Source organism: Candoia aspera, chromosome 4 (genome assembly GCF_035149785.1).
Source record: "Candoia aspera isolate rCanAsp1 chromosome 4, rCanAsp1.hap2, whole genome shotgun sequence".
In the NCBI taxonomy this organism is placed as follows: domain Eukaryota; kingdom Metazoa; phylum Chordata; class Lepidosauria; order Squamata; family Boidae; genus Candoia; species Candoia aspera.
This window is the reverse complement of record NC_086156.1, coordinates 3,934,503-3,957,572: the sequence shown is the minus strand read 5'-3', so window position 1 is coordinate 3,957,572 and position 23,070 is coordinate 3,934,503. Positions and strand designations below refer to the sequence as shown.

Sequence of the window (23,070 nt, the reverse complement as noted above, 5' to 3'; positions counted from 1 at the left end):
CATCTTTAATTACCAGTTGCCTCAGAAGAAAAACTTGACTGGGATAACCTCCGCGGAGCTAAAATGCAAACAGGTTGCAACAAAGGCCAGCCCACAGGTTATAGACGTTGTTTTTATTGGGACTTTGATCGACAGAGGCTTATTTTAAAGGTGCGGAGAGTGCTAACAAGGCCAGCCCAGGAGGAACGTCCACCCTCCCTCATGGCCGGGCGCCAACTGCCACATTCTCAAAGCAGGCGGGCCGCCGCGAGGGGCGGGAAGTGACGAGGTCTCGCGAGACTACACATTGGAAAGCTTTTTTTTGCCTGGTTGGTTGGGTTTTGACTCCGCCCCTCGAAGCTTCGACCAGGGCCGCGCGCCCGCGCGAGAAGGGGCGGCGGCGGGAGGGAGCGAGGCGCGCGGGTTGGGCCGCTCTCCTTCTCCTTCGCGCCCCGCCCTCTTTCGGCTCCTGAAAAAGGGCGTGTGGGCGGGGCCCGGGGAGCTGGGAAGGCGGGGACGGGGCGGAGAGAGCGCGCCAAGGGCAGGGGCGGTTCGCAAAGGGCCAATCGGAAGGGGAGAACGCCCGGGGGCGGGGCCCGGGGCGGGGCCTCGAATGGGAGCGCGCGCGCGTGCGCGCCGGCCCCGCCCGTCGTCCCTCAGAGAGGTTCCGTTAATGGCGTTTTGGCTGAGGGGCTGCCGCTGCTGCGGGCGGAGGCGCTTTGCCGCGGGCCGGGCTGACCGGAAGCGGCCGGGCGCGGAGGACGGACAGAGCAGCGCCGGTGCGGCCAGGTAACGACCCCGGCCGGGCTCCTCCGTGAGCTCCGTCCCCCATTACCGCAGCGGCCGGAAAGGCGCTAGTCCTCTTGGGGGCGCGTGCGCAGCGAGGGGACCGAGAGGGTGTTTTTCTCCTCAAGCATCTCTCAGTGGAGTCTTTCTCCCCGGCCGCCCCCTTTCCGGAGGCTCAGCTTCCCTCCCCCGGTACCTCGCGAGGGAAAGAGTTCCAATCCCCATCATGCCCAGCCAGCCCTGGCCCGGAGAAAAGGGGAGACTGGTTGGGCCTCCCTTCGCCTGGCCCCCCCGGAAGTGTTTTAATTTTGTCTTTAAATAAACTCAAAATGAAGCAGGGGTGATCGATCGTCGGGCCTTTTAATGCACATTTATTTAGCTTCGTGCCTTTTACCTAAAAGAAAAATGAGGCCAGAAATGCACGACCTTTGAAACACGGAACCGATGCTCGTATTTGTAACCTATTGGCATAGGGTGACTACTAAAATTTAGGCACAGACGTCATAATGAATGGGCAGCCACTAACTATGATTGCAAATAATACATACCGTACACATACCTTAGGATACATGCAATATATGCTGCATATATAATACATAAGATATACAGATATGTATCTCTCTTGTGTATAATATATATAATAGATGTGACAAACTACTTGCTATTCCTGTTCCTCTAAAAGTAATACAGAAAAGCAAATACAGAAGTTTCAAAGAAATTATTGAAATTATAGGAAATAGCATTTTTAAGGCTCTTGTTTTTTCTGGAGGGGGCCCCCAAAGTGCTTAGAGCCCCCAAAAGTCGTAATGAGCCAATGGGTGCATCTAGAAATCCTCCTCAGCTTTTCTCCTGCTGCCTGTCCGTAAGAAAAGGCACCGGCTCCATCCCCCTTAATGGAGGAGGGCCGAGTCTAGAAATGCTGCTTTCCGTGTTAGGAAAATATTTAGTCAACTTTGGGGTTTGCAGCGGAGGAGAGGCACCCTGCGGCGCTCGGCACTTTTGCATGCTCAGTCGCATCGTGTTTAGGAGGGCAATGCGGTCGACCGACAAACATTTGCCAGTTTGTGCGTGAAGACCCCTCTTCCCCCAGATTCAAAAGAGCTGGCTCTTCCCTCCTGAAGGAAGAAGGAAAGCTGGAATTTGTACCTCCCGAGAGCAGCTTGGCTGCCCAGTGTTCTTGCATGGCTGCGAAAGATGGGACGGACTGAAATCATACGTTTTCCAGCCCGGAGTCTTCCAACATGAATATTTAGAAGGTCTTCTGTCCTCTCCGCCTAAGATGGACATGGTTTTTCTTCCAACAGTTTTGGAATAGTGGCAATTTTAGCCTGTCTTTCTAAATCCTTACTCCCACCGTTTTTCTGAATAGAAACCCTCAGTATCAATAGAAATCGTAATTCCTTTTGAGTCACGTGAAATTCCCATTATTGGATTTTATTGGCTACTTTATTATCTGGGTGGAGCACTGACTCCAGCCTTGGCATTCTCTTTATTGGGGCAGGGATCCCTCCCTTGACGTTGCTTTCAAGCCACAATAAATAGGGATCTCTTTGCCTGTAAGGTTCAGTTAGTATTGAAGTTCTGATAGGCTTCTGTTTTCCTTAAGGTGGTGAAGAGGTGGGCACCAGGGCCCCTGCTGCCATGGGGGCACAGGATCGGCCCCAGTGCTTCTTTGACATAGAAATTAACCGAGAACCAGGTAAGGTCTGAGGGCTTTGTGAGACTCTTGTATTTTCTGAAAAGAATATTTACATTGTGATACCCTGAAACTAATGTTTGTAGAAATTAATGCTTCCCATTAGTTAATTCAATTTTATTTACAGCCCTCTTCTGTACACTGATTGGTACTTGAATGTTAATGTGCTATTTTTATACCTGGTCAAATAGCTATTCAGAATAGCTATATAAAGTGACTTTCTCTTTCATAATGACTACATGTATATTTGTTTGGTCTCTTACAGCCTTTTATTATATCAACAATAAATCAGAATTGATTGCATAGGACACAGCGCTAGTACAGCAAAGTTTGAATATACTTCCTGATTAGATTATTTTTTGCAAATGAGTCAGATCAGCCAAATCAACCCTGGCGACGAATGAGGTGACAGATATTGTAGCCAGATCGCCCTCACATCCAACGAGTAGGGGAAAAAGTGTCAATGAACATATTTTCAGATAATAAATCTTTTCTTAAAAAAATCAGAAGTGGATGGGGGGGTTGAAAACATTTCTCTGTCTTCATTACCACCTCAAAATTTTTTAGCAAGTAGAATGCTGAATGTGCTCTGCTGTCAAAATAGGCTTGCCCTACTTTTAGTATTTCTGTACTGCAGTCATGGGGTAATTCCTTGATGTGCTAGTTTCATTTTTGTAGTGATTTTTTTATGAATAGTAGACAGGTTTTGGGTATTTTTATATGTCAAGCTGCTTTGAATATTCAGTGAAGGAAAACATGTTAGAAATATTTAAAATACGTCTGCATATTTTTTATTCTAAACATTCCTGTTCTACACTTTCAGCTAACAGGAGTGTGGTATTACATTGTTATATAAAGAAGCATATTCTTATGCCAGTTAACTGAAAAAAGCGATGCATTTCGATTTTGTAAATTTGTTTTATTTATTTATTTAAACATGTAGCTGCCCATCCCACATACAGTAGTGATTCTAGGGGTCTTACAGAAAATAAAACCAGAAACAAAACAATATACAAAAGAAGCAAGGTAAAGAGTGTACGAAAGAAAGCATAATATACCACACGCCCGGAGTCGAAAGACCGAGTGTGTCACTTTAGTCACTGAGACCACAACTGAGAACCAGCCAATAGGGCTCACTCAGCCAGCTGGTCCAAATGCCACTGGGGACATCTGTGACTTACAAAAGACCGACAGGACCTACTAAAACGCTTTATGACGTTTTTAATTATAAGCTGCCACAAGGATTGGAGCTGGCTGTTTCAGTAGGATAAACATTTTAAATTGTGAGCCAAAGTATAGGTAACCACATAACAACGACCAACTGCCAAGCATTTTTCTGCCCTTCTGCTCAGGGAGAGAAGCGTGCTGAAAGTTTCTCCCCTGTGAGAGGTGCAGGCATTCTTGGGAATAACCCCCACATTTTGGGAATATGTTGCCTTTGGAAATGTAGTTGGCCCAACTTTTCTAATTTTTACTAAGGCTCTGAAGACTTCAGCCCGCATTTTGAGCATGTATTAGTTCGTTGTGGGTTAATTAATTTGTATGCTGTAGTGCAGGGGTTTTCAGACTTTTTCAGGTTACGGAGCCAAACAAACAAAAAATCCCAGAATCCCTGACCAAGTGGCAAAGCTCTAGCAACAGAAAATTGGCTGCATTTGATTGAACTTGTTTTTCCCCCTTAGTCTCTCACAGAACGCTGTCAAGTTCTTACTGCATCTAAGGATTCCACAGAACACAGTTTGAAAAACCCTTGTGTGCTGGGTAAAGCGCTTCCCACTGTCTCAGTCCATTCCACAGGGTTGTTTGTGGTGAAAAAAATGGAAGGAGGGAATGTTGTGAATGCTTCCTTGAGGTCCTGTAGGAGAGATGGATATAAATATTAACAAATAAAGGAACAGATCTCTCTATCACACACATACGTACTTACCATCTGTGTAGGTATTGCAGAGTACATACTAACCAAGATTCCTTTTCTTTCTCTGGAAATTCTCACTGAATCTTGCTTGCTGTGACATGTTATAAACTGTAATTTTTTTGTCTTGGGTTATAATTAGAGCATGAAAAAATACTTTCCCGGTTATCTGTGGGAAATGAAAATGAACACTAAGCATTTCTAAATGCTCTGGTTGAGGGTTTCAGTTTTTCTTTCTTCTTTGCTGTAAAACAGAATGTGAACCAGTTGTACTCTCTGTAGGATATGTGTGGGTTTGAGAAAGAGCAAGCAGATAAAGTTGATTGAAAAATTCATATAAATCGAAAAATTAAAAACAATTATAATTCATCCAGCACAATTTACGTCCATAAAAAGGTAATCATTAGAAAGGTGCGATAGGCTTTGGTTAGATATTGTAAAAATGGAATGTGACTGAAGTTTAATTTATATTCCAGTTGGTCGTATCATATTTCAACTTTTCTCTGATGTCTGTCCAAGGACTTGCAAAAACTTCCTTTGTCTATGCACAGGTAAGCTTTGTCAAAGTTGTGAATAAAAAATAATTATTAATTTTTTGGCAAGTATGTATGTTGACATATCTTTGCAGCCACTCAGAAGGGAAACACAAGGTCAGGCATAAATGCTGGCCTGTTTCTTCCTTCAGGTGCCAGAAATCGCGCTTACCAGATTTTTTTTTTTTTTTTTTTTTTTTTAAATCTGTAATGCACAGGGTCCTGTATTCAAATTATTGCGGTCTTTTCCTACAGAGTAATAAACATAAATCTCCCTTAGGGCATTAGTGCCTCTTAGATGTTTATTGCAGGATCTCTTTTGGGAAATACTCTGCTTGTTAGGCTTAGGAACGCACTGAAGTGTGCTACAAAATAGTATGGATAGTATGCTGGTCTGTTGAGCCAGAACGAAGTAATAAAAATGGAATTTCTAAACATTATTTTTGCAGAGTTAAACTTGATGCTGAGTATCTTTGAATGTTACAGAGTTGAGATGCAGTGCGGAGCTGGGCGCTTGTGTTCTTTTCCCCACCGATGGTCCTGTGGGCAAATGAATCTGGAATTTCCCCTGAGCCCAGGAATTTCAACATCCCGTGTATATTGTGTCAGCCTTTTTCTTAACACACTCCTAGAGGGAGGTAGCCAAGCAGTGGGAAAATATGATTAATGCTGCTAATTAGCTTGACCATGCCTTATCAGCAACATTAAACCTTACTGGTAAAGAGGTGGGAGAGTTGGCAAGGTGTAGGAAAAGCTGAGTGTTCTTCAGCCAGTTTGTTTGTGGGGGCCTGATCACACGCCCTTTATAACCATAACATTCCTAAGCGGTGAATTCCCCACGCCAGAAAAACTCATCTGCCAAACTGTCTAGCTACGGCTTGTTAACAGTGAAACGTGTGGTCTGATCCTAGGACAATTCTTCCTCCTGCCATTTCAGCGAAGTCTTAATTAGCAGTGAAAAATGGCTTCACTCTCTTTGCAGCTGCTGGTAGTAGCATCTTCCCCTTTGAATGGAGGCACTGAAGCACTGCCACAGGGCAGGGAAGTCGTGTTTGCCTGGCTGTTTGTGGGAGATGCCACTGGGCACCTGTGCGGCCTGCTCACCACTTAATGGTTTTAGGTTACGAGTGGTGGGAGACCAAGTCGCCGTATCTTAATAGTTCACTTGACATAATGGCTTGTAATACTTCTGATAGTTTACATACACTTCTTTTTTATAGGTGAAAAGGGAATTGGGAAAACAACTGGAAAAAAGCTTTGGTACAAAGGTTCAACCTTCCACCGTGTGGTTAAAAGTTTCATAATTCAAGGCGGAGACTTTAGTGAAGGTAGGACATGAAACAACCTAACCTTACTTCATCACCCCAAATTAGAGGAGGAGTTTCCATTGTAATTAAAAGGTGTCACAAATTTATCAGTTGACTGCAAAAAAATTATTAGATGTTTGAACATATTTAGCATCTGCAGTAAGTTATCCCTTGAGCATCTGGTTCTCTTTTTACGAAAAATAAATAGCTTTGATATTCTGTTAACTATCATATTACATTACAGGAATGATAACTGTAAGAATAGATTAATTTATATTGGAAATTAAACCGTTGGCCTTTAAGCAGAACATCTTTTTACAAGTTTTAATTGGGGCTTTATATAAAATAAAATCATGTCCTCTTCTGACTTTAAAATTTAGTCTGAATATATATTATCACATGTAGCAACGTCTTTGTGCTCATAAGTTGTTGCATGAACATTGAGTGACTTGCACATATATAGTTGTTACATATGCTGCTCTGGCTGGAAGATTCTCCCAAATGGAAATCTTGATACAGGTAGTCCTCACTTAATGACCACAATTGGGACCTGGATTTTGGTTGCTAAGCGAAACAGTCATTAAGCAAATTGACCCAATTTTATGACCTTTTTGTGGTGGTTGTTAAGTGAATCACTGTGGGTGTTAAGCAAGCCACATCGTTGTTAAGTGAATCACGTGGTTCCCCATTGATTTTGCTTGCCAGAAGCTGGCTGGGAAGGTCGAAAATGGTGATCACATGACTGGGATGCTGTGATGGTCATAAATGTGAACCGGTTGCCAAGCACCCAAATTGTGACCATGTAACTATGGGGATGCTGTGATGGTCATAAATGTGAGGACAGGCCGCAAGTTGGTTTTTCCAGCACTGTTGTAAGTCCAAACTGTCACTAAATGAATGGTTATTGTGAGGATTGCCTGTATATGGGGCTTATGTTAGTAGAAGTGATCCTAACTGGAATGTGCAAATAATTGGTCCCGATAGCTTAATTACTGTTACACTCTTCACCCCTGCTACAAAATGTGTATATCCTATGTGCAAACCTTACTTAAAATATAAAGAGAATATCCACAATGCTGAGAGCTTATTTGAGATCAAACCCTCATATGAAGCAGCTATAAGCTGCAAAGAAAAAAAAAGATTTTGAGAAGAAAATCATAAGCATTGCTTTCCGTCTGTGTACCAAAATCACGGTTAATTTTTCTGTCTCCCTATAACAAGAAGATAGGGAGAAGTTGCTGTTTTAGTGTGTTCTTTGCCCACGTGCTGGTGGTGTTGTTTGAATGGATGACCCAGTTAGGCCCGTCTCAAGGTTAACAGTAAACAGTACAATTTCCATAAACATTATGCTAGGCGCAGTTGGGGAAATACCTTTCCTAAATAAAGACAGGTGAGTCTCAGTTAGTGTGGTTAATGAACCCCATGAAATGGTTGCATTATTCGAATCTGCACTATTTGAAGTGACATTTCTATGGAAAATAATGTAATTGTTCCAGCTTGACGGAAATAGGCAATTAAATTTTTTAAACACAAGTTTGTATGTGTTTATTAACGAAATACTGTGTGACAATAAGGGGATAAAGCCATTTCCAAAGCGTGTCTCCTGTGTTCTGCTGTCGTTCTTCAAAACAGGCCTCTCCTGTTTTTGAGCTTTCCTCGAGCAGAATCTTCCTTTTCTCTATTCTGCACCCGTGATGACTAGCATCTCCCACCCCGGTGGCAACTGCACGTGTGCTAGCCTCAACCACGTGCACGTTAGCCTTGCGCTAACTGAATTTTGGCTCGCGTTAAACGCGACCTGGCATCCATTTATACAGTAAGTTGCACTGTGTTGAATTTTGCACTATCCAAACTCACACTAATCGCGACCTACCTGTAATTTAGAATTAGGAATCTCTCAAAGCCCACTGCCAGTTCCTCACTCGTAAACGTGCCGTGTGGCTAGTTAAATTATTTAGTGGTATTTGCCAGGATTTAACATTATACCTCCTTAACGCTAGGTAATGGAAAAGGAGGCGAATCTATTTACGGAGGATACTTTAAAGGTAAGATCCAGTAGTTATTTTAAACTTCTGTGGCTTCAGCTTTGAGAATTTCAATTTCAGCTTTTAATAACAAGGTTTATTTAGATCATCTTGCATGAAAGTAATATTGCATGGAGAGTCTATGTGTGCATGAGTTTAAATTCTTAGATTGTAATATTAGCGTTAATGGACAACATTTATTGCGGCTAATGTAGTGGTTAAACTTGACTTCAGCATGGAGGCTAGGCAACTTGATTCATGACAACTCCTGTCTTCCTGCCTAAAACTGTCAACATATTCTTTTGTTTATAGAGAATGTGGTCTTTTGCAAAATGAAAAGGTAAGAGACAAAAGCTCAACACAAATTCAAACTGTTCCCCTGCACCCTTCCTAATAAATCTCTGGTCAGCTGATAATGAATTTGTGGCTGGGTACGTGTGGCTTGGAGAGGAGCCCAAGGCGGCCTTCCGTTTGAGAGGCCCAAGGCGGCCTTCCGTTTGGACAAAGACGTCCTTGGGATGTCACATACTTGACTTGCAAGTTAGGGGCTCCTTCCCTTTCCCTGCCCTTTCAAGGTTTGTCTGTGTGTTATCAAAGATTTGGGGCATGTTTTGAAAGTGTTGGGTTATAGATCAGGCACCAAACAGTTCCTGTAGCATTGCTTCCAGCTGTGTCCTGAATGTACTTAGCTTGAAAATAGTACCATTTTCTTAATGAGGTGCTTCATACAAAAGTCACATTCCAAAAGTACTTTATCATGCGATGCAACAGCAATTATTCTTCTCTTTGCCAATCTGTATTGTAAAGGTTTTTGGTTCTTTTTCCTGTAAGATTTTATATTAGGTAAGTACAGCTATCCTGGTACTGTACAGTTACAGCTTCAAATAGGGTTCCGCTAAAGCTGCCACAAAATACTCCATGATCATCATCAAACCAGCATGTTGCAAAACGAGCCTCTTCACTGTGAAACTGAACTGAGGCTGTGCGACCTTCTCTTGTTGTTTATGGCTATTGTTTGTAGTCGAGAACTAGTGCCTCAAGCTTAAGAAACTAACCCTAATATAATTAGTTTTGTGAATGAGTCAAAGTGGTTTCTCTGTCCATGGCAAAGAAACAGGCTTTTTAGTGAAAGGGATTCCGCTGTATCTATTCAACCCAGCTTTGTTGCATGCTGGTGGTTCGTGGTCTATGGATTACTGGGGGAAATGCTCTGGCATTGCTCTGGCACTATTGCCACTTGGTTAATACTACAGGAGTATCTACACAGAGATTTTTAAAGCTCAAGGCTTGTTGTCTTTTCACAAAGGAAGTATGAACCTTCATCACTCATTAGCACTCCTATTTTGTAGAGAATGTTCCTTGAGATGCTACCTTGTTATTCTCCTCTATTCACTGTGGCTGGTTGATGGTTGAACAAAGGGAATATATAGTGATTCCATGGAACTGCGTGTGACCTGCTCATTCTCCAGTTACAGAAAATGTTTTTAAAGTGGCAGGGCTAGAGGAATTCTCTGAAAAGTTGAAGAGCAGCCAGAGGCTCCACAAACACATCTTCATAATGCATCTTTTGCTGCTAGTTAAGAAAGGGTAAAGTGGCTCGTAATCAAAACCTCCAAATATTCTGGATTAAAGGTTGCTAAATGTTTGCGTGTGTACGAACTGTCTTTCTAATTGTGTAGACTGCTTTTGAGTTTCAAGTTTCTCTGGTGAACAGCGGGATAATTCTTCGTTATTAATACTTTAAACCGTTTGAATTCAAGGAGGCTGATTTGTCTCTCTCTTGTCTCATTTTTTGAAACAGATGAAAACTTTATTTTGAAACATGACAGAGCATTTCTTTTGTCAATGGCAAACAGAGGGAAACATACCAATGGTTCCCAGTTCTTCATGTAAGTAAACTTAATTTGAGAGTTGCATTTTCTTAAAAGGAGAAGCACTGTTCATGAGAAAGATGGTATTGCCAAAATATTTATTAAAGTATGGGGAGGAAGTAAAGGGCAAATTTCTGCTTTTCACAAATTAAAGAAAATTGTTTGGTTTTCTAGATACAATACTTACTTTAAAATCATTAGCTTTGCATGGCCTCTGATAGAATATAAAGGCATTTTCTTAAATACATTATTCGTGTTTTCTTACAAAGATGTCACAAGGCATACATTATATCCCAGATTGGCTCTTGTTTCTAAAAAGCCAATTTCAGGTGTTTTCTTTCATGAGTTCAGTGGATTCATCATAGCTTTGATCTCCCATCAATTTCCATGCCCCAGAGGGGAGTAGGGATGATTCATGAAGAGAGGTGGACACAAACTCTTTTAATAAGAGAAAGTCCGGGTGCAGATGGTGGCAGCCTTGATGTTGGGTTGGGACGCAGTTAGCCACCTTTTACTGGTTCAGTGGAGGAAAACTTCTGAAGATGTCTGCAGTCAGTCTAATACAATATATAGGCATTGCGCTATAGATTTTGACCAGTGTAAATTTACAGATGGTCAGATACAATGTAATTTTAAAGTTTGTTGTGAAGATTCCATATTATAACAGTGGTTTCTGCTTACATTTTCAATCTCCTTGAATGTCTGAAATGGCAGAGTTACATACTTGAGGAATTTTGTTACAAAATTTATTCCAGATTCTTAATTACATTAGGAATAGGCATCTGTTAAACTGAAATTAACTTGCTGTACTCCAAGTGATTTTGCTGGATTTTATTAGAATGTATATTTCAGCATTCTCTCTTTTTCTGTCCTTCACATATATTCCAGTATTAGCATTTACAAAAACACAAGCTTTATTCATTTCATCTTGTGTTTAAGAGAAGAGAGTTTGGATTTTTGTTGTTTGATGAATCTTTGTGTTTACTGATTTCAAGCATGTTTAAAATAATTACTGTCTTGGTTGCTATATTCATTTTTTTCCCTAAACTTTGCCATCTTTCTTGATAAGAATGAATGGTGCTTTGCTGCCTTATTAAAGGAATCACTTGTCTGAAAGACTAAATTGAAAAGAGGTCTCTGCCATGATTTAATAATGTTCAGATAAGAGGCATATTTAGGTTGCTTCCTAAAGAATGTCCCAAAAATGGAAAATAAATATAATCATAAATTGGAAATACCTTTTACTTCATTTGGAAGGCAGTACAGGTTTATAGAGATTTCCGTGTTCTAGTTTGGCAGAAATATGGCTTGCTTGAGTTTGGCATAAATTATATGTATAGTAGTGAATAAAAGTGATTTGTTCACTCTTCCATGCTTTTTCCATTTTTTAAGCTTATCTGAACTAGCAAAATTACAACTGCTAGTACATCGATCATAAAGCTACTGATGGGCTCTAAAGTTTCTTTAATATTACATGGCAATATTTATAACAGCACTTGATTAATAGAGCTGATTATTAGTAACTTGTATCTTACCTTTTAGCAATAAAAGCTATTGTTTAAATTCTGTAAAATCGTGTTTAAGATAAGCTTACATTCATTGTACAGCACCCTGAGCAGGAGAGGTAGATAATGCACACGTTTACATTTTTGGAATTACAATTATTTGGTGGAAGGAAAGGTCTAAATAAGTGAAAATGCAGCTGATACAAGATGATCAGGTTCTGCCATGGTACAACTTGGGCACACTTTTAAGTTGCATTCAAACTCAAATGACTGGAATATTATAGGTACAATAAGTTTGCAGAGAGGTTTTCTGCATAAAAGGAAGGTACAGCTTTTGTGACCCACTCCAATTTCTTTGGTGGGGTACTATCAGTCTTGCGAAATAGTCCAGCCAAGAAGCACAGCCAGGAGTTTTAGCTCTATCTTTATTGTAAGGTTCCATTAACAGAATCTTGCAAGTCTGAAAGGACATCTCCCCTCTTGCCTTTCCAGTCCAAGAAGCTGGGGAGGGTCCCTCCTGAGACGCTTGCCACGCTCCCCTTCCTTCTGTGGGCTTACCTGCCTCTTATCTGACTGTTGTCTAGTCTGGCTTTTCCTCCTGTCTCCCCAGGTCATTCCCACGTACCGTTACAGGTACCAAGTCTCTGGGAAGTACCCTGGAACATGAATGCAAACGAGGCAGGTAGAGAGTTCTCCATTGGCCACACTGTGGCTGGAAAAATGTATACGCAAACACGAGAGTCTGCAGGTTGTTTCTTCGGCCGGAGCTGCAACAGCTGCCTCGTGCTCTGCGTAGGCAAGATTATGGCTAAGGTTTCTACCCCCCACCCCACCCCATGATTAAAATTCAAAAGTGTATTAGAGCCTGCTGGAGGTCTTAAAGTATTCCCATTTAAAGAGCTACCTCCAGTAAGTTTCAAGGCTTTGTTTTAGAGCCCTTTTATGCTTGGGTCCCCAATTTTTTATTTATTTATTATTTATTTATTTTATATCCTGCCTTTATTATTTTTATAAATCACTCAAGGCGGCGAACATACCTAATACTCTTCCCTCCTGTTTTCCCCACAACAACAACCCTGTGAGGTGGATTGGACTGAGAGAGAGTGGCTGGCCCAAGGTCACCCAGCCGGCTTTCATGCCTAAGGCAGGACTAGAACTCACAGCCTTCTGGTTTCACAATTGCTCCTAAGAAGCACTTAGAAAGAGTTTTAAGTGCTTCCTGTGTTCATACCTCTAGTTCGTATCTATAGCGTTAACTCCCCAGTCACTAAAATGATAAATAGTCCAAAATCATATCTAAGAGAAACACTCATATTCCTAGGTGAAAACAAATTTTGACTAAGGTTCAGAGGTTTTAAATTATGTTGTGTCTTTAATGAATAATCTCCACTGTTGATAACATTTTAAACATCAGAAAATATCTGTAGCTTCAGCTCAAGGCACGTTTTCCATTAGACCACCAATATTTATTGAATGACGCGTGTTTAGTCATTAGCTGCCTCTGCATCCTCTGAAACCTTAGATTAAAAAAAAAGTGTGATAAAATATTTTGAAATATTATTTCAGAGTTCTTTTTTTAAACATAATTAAAATGTGTTGAACCCCTTGGATTTATTTAACTTCAGTTTGTAGGATAGGGTCCATGTAGAATATTCTGTCAGGAAAATACATTTTAGAGATCCTTAGCTCACACACATTCTCTGTTATTTAGTCATGGGATAGGAAGTGGTTGTTATTTCAGAACTCTGAAGTACTTATTCTTAGCTCTGGCTAGGGAAACAAGTCGTTGCTGATCCAGAGTCCCTGCAAAATACTGATTTGGGTTTACCCTGAAAGACCAAAAACAAATATATTGTTTATTCGTGGCTGAAATTCAGAGGGCCAGCTAGGCGTTCACCTTGCTTACCAGTGTCTTAAGGTGCACTGGGACCTTTCATGGGGGGCGGGGGGGTTACACAAAGGGCCTGCACTGGAGGAAAATCAATATTTCTGCTTATGCATTGAATTGTTAGGATTCTGGCTACCAATCCACAGAACACTTCAAGAGGTCGTATTGTTAACACAGTTTGAAATAATGTATAATGTTGAAGGAGGAGTAGAAACTCTGCTCAGATGCATGCATGGCCACGCAGTGCTTTTCTGGGGCCAAGAAAGTAGCACAAAAAGCAGACCATGTGGCCTGAGAGTCTATCACTAGAAGGTGGTGATTTTTATGCTGCTTAAATATCTCCTCACTGCACCTACTCCCAATACACCCAAATAGTAACATTGTACTGCAAACTGGGGTTGGCTGAAATGCACCATTGAATATGTGGTTAACACTTTTTTTTCCCAGTTGTAAATATCTGGAATGGTTTTGCATCTTTCTCTGATGTGCCTTTAGGAAGGTGGGGGGAGATGAGGTTTCAGGTTGTTCTACCTAGGATATTCAAGGCCTCCGGAGGGGAAGGGACTGCTCTTCAGCTTCGTTACTTTTCAATTTTAAGTTGCCCTGGGGGAAAAGTTCTAAGATCAGTGGGAAACAGTGGAATTCAGAGGCTATGCATCTACATGTGCTTGCGATGAAGGGATGCGTACATATGGTTATTCATTTCTTGAAAAAGTTACTGTAAAAAAAAAAAACCTTAAGACTTCTCCATTGTGGCTCTTTTCATCGTTTCCTTCACACCTTTAACCTATTTATGTTGTAAATTGTTTCTTAATACTGATAGGTCTAAGTGAAACACAATCCATCTGTGAAGTATCTCAAGTCTAAATTCAAATGAAGCTCAGCCTGTATGAGAGCCTTTCATTTACTAATCCCACGATCACCTTGGTTAATGACAAGAATGGTAACACACTCCCATTCCTGTAACCACATGATTTCTGCTCTTGCCCTGGCATTTATCGGGGGGGGGGGGGGGGGGGTGTTGAAAGCCTTATGAACGTGCTCTCCGTGACTGATTTTCAGGCCTCTTTCAAACTAAAGCATCAGGAAGACTAATCCTGCCCACAAGCCATGATAATGAAAGCTTCCTGCTTTTAATGATGTTTATGTACGGCTTTGCTTTGGGGAAGGGCATTTTAAGATGTCTAGCCTCCCCTCTTTGCAGAGTATGGGCTTCTGTGCTTTCAACGGCCTTTATAATCCTTTGAGTACTCTTTCCGTAGCAGCCACTCAAATACCTCTACATGTGCAGTTGCAACTTGGGTGGCGGGAATGAATCTAGGAAAGCACAAATGATTTGCTGGATGGAGATTTTAACTGAGTGCATTTTTTGTAGCGATCCTTCAGTGCATAAGCAAGTCGTATCTCTACTGGTATAACCCTGAACTAGCTAAACAAACGTGAACATAAAGAAAATTTAGAGCCCTGTTTTTTTGTTTGTTTTTTTAAGTGACCTTGGTTTTGCATACACATTGAGAATTGTATTCAGCTGAAAAAAAAAAAAAGTTAAAAGCTGTATTAAACATAGACTCAAGCTTGTTTGGAATTGTACTACAATTTATTTCTTGCCATTTTTGTGTAAAATTTACAGAAACAGTGTTACATCGTGCGCTCCAAAGGTAATGTCTCATTCCTCTAAGGCTGTGTTCGTTCTCTCTCTTTTTTTCTTTCTTTCTTTCTTTCTTTCTTTCTTCCTCCCCCTCCCCCCCTTTTCACTTCCTTCTTTCTGTCTTTCTTGTCTTTTTCTGATCATATGTGAATTGAAACTTGTGTTACAGTTCTTCATGGGGTTCAGTACCAACTTAGACTACTTGTCTTTATGGCAGTCCTATTTTTAAGCCCTATTTCATGATAAGCTATTCACAATTTCTCGCTATTTGTAGAAGTAATAATTCTTCCATGGGAAAAAATTCCATCAAAGCGTTTGAAGTACAGTTTTCTCAGTCATTTTTCTCTTCATGGGGAGAAAATGGCTTTGAAAAAGTGAGGAATGGCTAGATCAGTAGTTTATGTCCTTTTCTGTAATCTTGCAAACTATTATTAATGGGAGAAATAGTTATTTAAAAATATATCAGTTGTTTCATATCCGCCAGTTTAAATAACATTAAACAGTATTTTGAAATCCATAATATTAAATACAAAGTTTCGAGCTTATAACACATTGACCTTTTGGAGGAAGGCAGTAGGTAAAGGCGTAGTTCAGGAGACTTGTTACTCCAGCTGTCCAGAGGTTTTTCTCCATCCCCGTTTTTCTGAAAATGCTTTTAGAGACTTGCATGTTTGAATAATGAAAAGATCCAAAGTCTCTTTATTAGGAAAACCTGTAAAAATATTCTGTGGAGGCATTTCAAAGTCCTTGATGGACAGTTTACTTCTGTTTGGAACTGTGGTGTTGACAATGACTGTCGATCTAAGCAACCTCTTGGTAATTTTTTTCTAAAGGAATCTTACTCAGGATTTCAGTTCAGGCACTTTGATTGTGGTTCAGGCTACACACATTGCATCACAATCTGTTCATGTCCTCCCTGCACCTTGCTGGATTGGGGTGGTTTTATAGAGAAGGTAACTGGGGCTGAACGACCTGCCGAGATTACCCCGTACCCTTGGAGAGGTATAACACTGAATTTATGGACCCAGATTCCAAAGCTCCATCTGTGGCGATCATCCTACAGAAGTGTTTATTCCCTTTACTTAATTCATATATTGTTTGATGGGAAACTCACTGCACATAGCCTATGTGGTTAGGTCCAGCCATAGCAATAGCACATTCGAGAGCCAATTGCCAGCAAGGTAATGCTTAATTACTTACTCTGCTCCTCATTTATGAATATTCTTTGGTGTTTGGAATACACAAGCGTGTGTTAATGATCCCTGTTCTGTATGTTTGTTTCTGTGAAAATGTAAGAATATGCCTAGAGAATAATGCTGTTTAACCTTTTAGACCACGCAGTGAGAAAGAGCATGCTTGTCTCCCAGTCTTAACTTGGTGCCCTAGAGAACTTTCTGTCCTTACTTTGCAAAAGGAGTAAGGAGAGGTTGCATTTGTGCTTCCTGGATCAAATGCTGGAAAGGGCCCAACATCCTTCTTCATTTTAGAGCTAAAGCGTTGGGCAGTGCACAGTAACCCTTGCCTGTTTTCTAACTCTCAGGGTTTGAGAACAGACTGGTTAATCAGAATGCCCCGCCCGTGCTGACTTGATAGCAAATACTCTGAACTTTTCTAGCTTTGCAGGAAGAAATAGTGGGTAAGCTATCCTACAGGCCACGGGTCCTGAAACACCTTGTCCCAAATGTGGGCCAGTTGGCAGACACGCAGACCAGCACTGGTTTTGACTCGGCCAATGAGAAAAGTGTGATCTGACCAGCAGTATTTGTAGCATTTCCAGCCAACAAGGCCAGCGATTGTGGCTGGGAATACTCAGTTCAACGTATTTGGCGGGTATCTGGTCAGTGGAGAAGGGGCATAGACCGAGAAGAACTCTCCAGCAGTTCTTTGAGGAGTAGACATATTCTGGGTGGCATTTTGAGCAGGCACATATTATACAGCACGTGGGATATAATTTCTGCCCTTATTCCCATTAGACTGCATTCTTGTTAAAGATGACCAAGGGGACAGCTGCTGAGTTCTTGGACTCAAAAGGTCTACAAAATGATTGGTGCCCTGTCTGAATGAATGAAAATTCAATACTAGTGCTGACTGGATTGCCTCTCTGCCCCCTTCCCTTCCACCCCAAAGAAAGCCATTGTCAGAAAGGATGGCTCTATTTCAACAGACATTTGCAAAAGTACACCAGGACAGTATATTGCTTTACAGTTAATTAAGACACATGCATTTTCCATGGTAGCTTCAACAAATGCTTCCTGATAATTAGTTGGTAGCCATGATGTTGTCTTTGAAAACAATTCCTTCCCCCAACAAATGCCAGAATATTTTCGAGGCACACTAATTCTTCTGGTCAGATTGTCAATAGATACTGGACTATAATCCTTTGTTTCAAAGGTTCACTTTATTTTAGCACAGAGCAAAATTACACAGATACTGGGGCTGCAACCATTATACATGTTGTTTCAACGAAATCTGCAGTGAATCTGATGGGATTTATTTCTTAATGGACATGTATACGATTGCAGACTGTCATAAGCTTAATGCTTTGGCCTTGTTTGGGATTACAACTGAACATCATTCCCCCAAGAAGGATGACCAGTGGCATTAAACTCTTGAAACACAGAGTGGGAACAAGGCATAAAAAGCTCTCTTAGAATAAAGCTTGACTACTAATAAATTTTAGTACTAATTTTCCAAAGCTGTGAATGGTTTCAAGTTGATTTGCAGAATTAGAAAAATAATTGGAGACAAGTTGGTTTGGAACTATTGTGTTTGTATGCCTAATAGTTTTAACTTTTAAGAATTTGTTTTTGTGCAGTATCAACCATATTAGTAGCATGTACTTTATTCTGTGTTGTTGCCAAGATCCAGATCGTAATTCTGAGTACCTGAAATATGAGTGAATCCATGATGGTTTGTCCAGTTCTGGCCATGGTGAAATGGAGACAGTCTGTTTATCTATACTATAGGCATTTAATCTTAATCAGAAATAAAATTCAAGTGTAGCATTATGTTATAGTGTGTGGCAAAAAAAGTGGTACATTTCTTGAATTTAATATAAATAAGTTTATTTGTTAAATTAACTGCTATGTTTTTTCTTCCCTTTTTTATTTTACCTGCCATTCTGCCTTTTTACCCCTCCATCTGAAAACCTGATTCTTGTCAACAATAAACATCTCATGCGTGTTGATGTTGAGCAGAACTACGAAGCCGGCTCCTCACCTTGATGGGTAAGACCCCATATTCTTTCACATTAGGAGATTTTGTCCTGGACTTCAGTTAGCGAAACCAGATTTTAATCCCAGCTCAGCCACTAAAACTCAGTGCAGACGCAGACCTGAGCTTTTTGCCGTCGTATCACCGAATTACGGGAAGTGTTGTCCTGGGGGATCTCCAGGCCAGCAGGTTGAGAAAAGCTGTTCTGCCCCAGGAGGTTATAAGGATGAGAAAGGTGAAGGAACAAGACTCACTTATGTCATCATCACATAGTGTTGAGCTAAAACCTGGTTTGGGGAGATGCATGTTTATATTCAGTAGTTTCTTTATTTGGGATTGATTGGGTTCATAAATCACCTCACTCCAAAGACCCTTATTTCAGGGTACGGCATTCTGGCCCTGAGTGCAGAAAACATTGTTCATCCAATCTTATTTGGGGTCCTCAGTTTCTGTGTTTGCAAGACACAAATGACTCAAACCCCACCAGCACCGTCAACCATCAATTTTCCACAGGCTTGCAGCCATTGTTTTAGTCATCCCAGCTCCAGCAAGGGAGGTAGAGGGATGTCGCTTTCCTTCCTGCTTTCTGCCTTGTTTACTTGTTTTCTCTTTAAAGGGAAAAAGGGGGGTTTAAAAAAAAAACCAGTTGAACCAGATCAGGAGGGGGTCTTCACCCCCATTACACTTTCTCCCCCAATGTGCCTGTGGGGTGGGCGGTGTTGAAAACTACAGAGAAAGCTGCTTTCTTCAAGGCTTCACCGTAGTGCCAGAGGTAAGGGGAATCAATGTGAGGGAGTTAATTCCATCCAAAACAAAACTAGGTCCGACTGGGGCTAAATGTAGTCTCCTCTGTTTGACTTCAGTGGGTCGTTTGGACAGTTAGATGGTTGAAGGACGCACACAACACGCCCAGTGAAATATTTAGTGTGACCAGAGCCAGTAAGTCCCCACTTCTGTACAATCTAGCGTACCTTTTGCATTTTCTATTTCTGCAGCGTCCACGTCGTCTTTGGACTGGTTATTTCTGGTTTTGAAGTAATAGAACAAATAGAAAATCTGAAAACTGATCCTGCCAGTAGGCCATATGCAGATGTGCGCGTTATTGAATGTGGGGTGCTGGTTACAAAATCAGCAAAGGATGGTAAGCCTTCCATTCATGCTAGACGTGCCTAAGAAAAACGGTCCTAGAATCCCTGCAAGATTGAATTGGAATTGGGTTTTTGGAAACCAGTTTTTGAAAATCTGTACGTTTGGTAGCATTGTCATCTTAACTCTGGCCAGATTCTCTTGTCATCCTGGGGAAGGTTTTATTGGATGCTAAATATGCAGTCAAGAAAATCTGTAGCAGAATAGTTACCTGTAAGTAGAGGCACATGTAGATATACTCAATATCTATCATGTGAAATTATTTGCTCACATTTCGACCACGAAAGCAACTTGTCCGCCAGGCCCTGGGAAGAAGAGGGTGGCTGGGTACAAAGAAGGCATAACAGGTTTCACAATCATTGAGGGAGTAAGAACTGAGAAGGAGCAGTTTGCAGTTCCTGTTACGCAGGCACCATTCAATAATAGTTGGAGGTGGATTGTGCTCCGTGAATATTTTCATTATAATGCCATACCATGTCACCCCTACCTAAAAATAAGCAGGCTATTCAAAGGGAGAAGAGGAGGTAAGCTTGGGCATCCAGTAGTTTCTCTGGAGGAAAGATCTCTTCAGGACCATTTCACAGCCAGGGGAAAATTAAGAGGAATTCCTGAGGGTGCTATTGACAGATGTGCATTCAATAAAGATACAAGCAGTTACTGATTTACTTCATGAAGCTTGGCTTCCAAAATGAATGCAAGCACCTGATAAGGTGGTTTTCAGTGAATAATTCTGGGTCTTTTTTTCCCAGGTCAGAAAGCAACTACTGCAGCTATGGCTGCATACTTCTGCACTTACTTAATCCCTATTCGTTTTTTAACTTGATCCCATTGAATCTAGAGCAGGTCACAGCTGTGAGCATAGGCTGCTATATCTGCCCAGTGATACAGTTGAATCCAATAGCTCCATCAGGGAATTAGAAGTAAACTCCAGTGCATTTTTGTGCATATTTCAGATACTGGTAGTCCTCGACTTACGACCACAATTGGGACTGGAAGTTGTTGTGGTCATAAGTCAAGTCACCACGTGACCGGAACCAATTTTGCATCCATTTTTACAGCAGCCGTTAAGCAGATCACTGCGGTCGTTAAGCAAATCCAGCTTCCTCGGTGGGTGTTTTTTGCCAGAAAATAGCCAAAAATGTCGCAAAATGCAATTGTGTGACTGGGACGCTGCGACCGGTCGTAAATGCGAGCCTGTTGCCAAGCCCCTGAAATGCGATCATGTGACCGTGGGGTGGTGCCGCATTTTGCGACGCTCAGAAGTGCTTTACAGGCCGTAAAGCGCCCATTCCAAGGCCATCGTAACTTCGGACCATCGCTAAACAAACGGTAGTAAGTCGAGGACTACCTGTAGCAACATCTACTTGTCTGTAATTGTGCTCCCGACGTAACGAACCGTGATTGTAACTGTATCCCTGACGATTGTCAATCCGTGTATTTTCTGGAGGTAATAAAAATATTTAACTTTATCATCCTCAGTTTTGGAGAAGAAGAAAAAAGCCTGGACTCGTTCAGAAGCTTCAGATACCTCCACCAGCAGCACATCGTCGTCATCGGAATCCTCTTCCGACAGTGAATACAAAAACGAGCGAAGCAGGAAGAGGAAGCGCAAGAGGAGGAGCAGAGCCAAGCAGCCGAGGAAACGAAGAAGGGAAGACAGGAAGAAGGAGGAGACGAGAAACAAACACAGGTCAGGCCGAGGGACGTATTGAATAGTAACAGTGGAACAAATTAAAGATTCCTTTTTCATGGATTACGGAATAAGCTTGTCAGAGCCTGGTGTTCTCCAACTCGGCGTCCATCTAATGCGGTGTTTCTCAACCTTGGCCACTTCAAGACGGGTGGACCACGACTCCCAGAATAAAGTGGCCGAGGTTGAGAAACACTGGTCTAGCGTGTCAGGACGCAATTCCTCGGGCTCCTAGCCAGCACAGAGTTATGGATTCCAAAACTCTGTTCTGAGGACAGCGGACGTGTATGTTTCCACGGTGTTACTCGAGTTCTTAAAATTCTGCTTCCGCTGTCCCTGAGGAGCGGCTCTGAACAGCAAGGAATCAAAGCTGATAGCACAGAGAGGGACTTTAATTATCTGAGAGCTTGGAGGAGTGAATTGGATTGACTTCTAGGAACGCAAGGAGCGAATGGGTTATTTAAATCCGGATCAAACCAGGGGAAGGCTAAGAGAGTTCAGAAAGCTGACCACAGATAGGTATCGCTCTGCAGGTCGTTTTGCTCTGCTTTTCAAAAAAGTGCAACGTAGCCTCAGTTGCCCTAAACGGCTCTCTTTCCTTCTAGCCGCTCCGACCGGAGCGAGGCGAATGAAAAGTCGGCAGACCTGAACGTGAAAAGGGATAAACCCGTTGTCCGTCCTGAAGAGATTCCTCCAGTGCCGGAAAACAGATTTTTGCTCAGAAGAGACGTACCCGTTATAAATACAGAGCCAGATTCGTAGGCATCACATATTTCCTTTTTTTTTTTAATTCTTTGCGTCTTGATTTGCAACCCAAGTGGCAGAATGAAATGTGCCTATTTATATTTCAGATATCACCCGTTGGCTGAAAAGAGTGTATATTTTAGGAGCCAAAATCTTTGTTAATGGAAGGGAAGTTGTATCTACCCAGACCCCTCTGCAGTAGATTCCACTAAATCAGTGAAGATGCGGATAGGACCATCTTCTGTTCCCAGTTGTATCTAAACCATGGCCTGTTCGAAATGTGCAGTGCTGCGTGTGAAACGTCACAGCCTCTGATACCCTCGAGAGCGTACTGTAGTTGAAATATATAAAACCGTGAGAAAAGTTGTGGGCTCTTCTCAGTCCCTGGACTGTAAGATTAAGTCTCTCGTGAAGTATTTTGTATCAGCTGTGCCAGGCAATTCCTCCTCAATTCATCTTTAAAAACTTGGGCTAAATTCCGCACAGCTTCGCAGAGGCCTGCGAGCATCACTGTTCTGTTTCTGAGCAGCTTTGTTTTACCCAGAGGGGCAGCGTAGGCATTGCTTCATGCAATTTTTGTTGTGGTTTTAGTTACCGTTCTTCATACCTATTATAGATGATGAAAAATAACAGGAAACTGATGGGACAGGGTGAGTGGAACCGTTGAGTTTAGGGCATCAGCGCTGAATAGTAGTAGCTGAGAATGGCATCGTTCTTAGGAAGTCCTACTCCGCACATTACCCACCTCTACCTTGTTCTCAGCCATCTGCAAGGAGAAAGCTGTTTTCTAATAGCATCTTTCTTGGCATTCCATCAGAAAGAGCCCCATGCAGTCTGGTGCACGCAGAAAGAGGCTTCCTTCTTAGGACAGCCCTTTACCCCCAGATCCAAGTTGGATCCAGTTTAGGACAGGGAGGGAGGGAGCTGAAGATGCTGCTTTGCCTAAAATTGAAAGTAACGAGGTTGGCTGCAGGAGAGTCCTAAAAGGTGGCTTGTGCTGTCCATATGTGGGACTGCATAGCAAACCAACTGGGATAACAACAGCGATAACCCATTAGACATGTGATTGTTGACATCACTTGCTCCGTTTAGTCCATATTTTGATTACAAGAAACTGGTTCGTAACTT

General features: G+C 41.8%; 1 protein-coding gene across 3 annotated transcripts in view; it reads left to right on the top strand.

Moving 5' to 3' along the window:
- Nucleotides 1–633: 633 nt before the first annotated feature.
- Nucleotides 634–23,070, top strand: part of NKTR (natural killer cell triggering receptor) — a 32,104-nt gene continuing 9,667 nt past the window's right edge. For 2 of the 3 annotated variants that reach the window (XM_063303294.1, XM_063303293.1), the window contains exons 1-10: nucleotides 634–768; nucleotides 2,372–2,464; nucleotides 4,850–4,924; nucleotides 6,127–6,234; nucleotides 8,214–8,258; nucleotides 10,039–10,126; nucleotides 18,347–18,376; nucleotides 19,358–19,503; nucleotides 20,988–21,198; nucleotides 21,804–21,956. In XM_063303294.1, the coding sequence (XP_063159364.1) occupies nucleotides 2,407–2,464; nucleotides 4,850–4,924; nucleotides 6,127–6,234; nucleotides 8,214–8,258; nucleotides 10,039–10,126; nucleotides 18,347–18,376; nucleotides 19,358–19,503; nucleotides 20,988–21,198; nucleotides 21,804–21,956 (914 nt within the window). In that variant the 5' untranslated portion in view covers nucleotides 634–768; nucleotides 2,372–2,406. Of the gene's footprint in view, nucleotides 769–2,371; nucleotides 2,465–4,849; nucleotides 4,925–6,126; nucleotides 6,235–8,213; nucleotides 8,259–8,549; nucleotides 8,578–10,038; nucleotides 10,127–18,346; nucleotides 18,377–19,357; nucleotides 19,504–20,987; nucleotides 21,199–21,803; nucleotides 21,957–23,070 lie in introns of those variants that run through there. The other variant, XM_063303295.1, reaches the window with a different exon arrangement.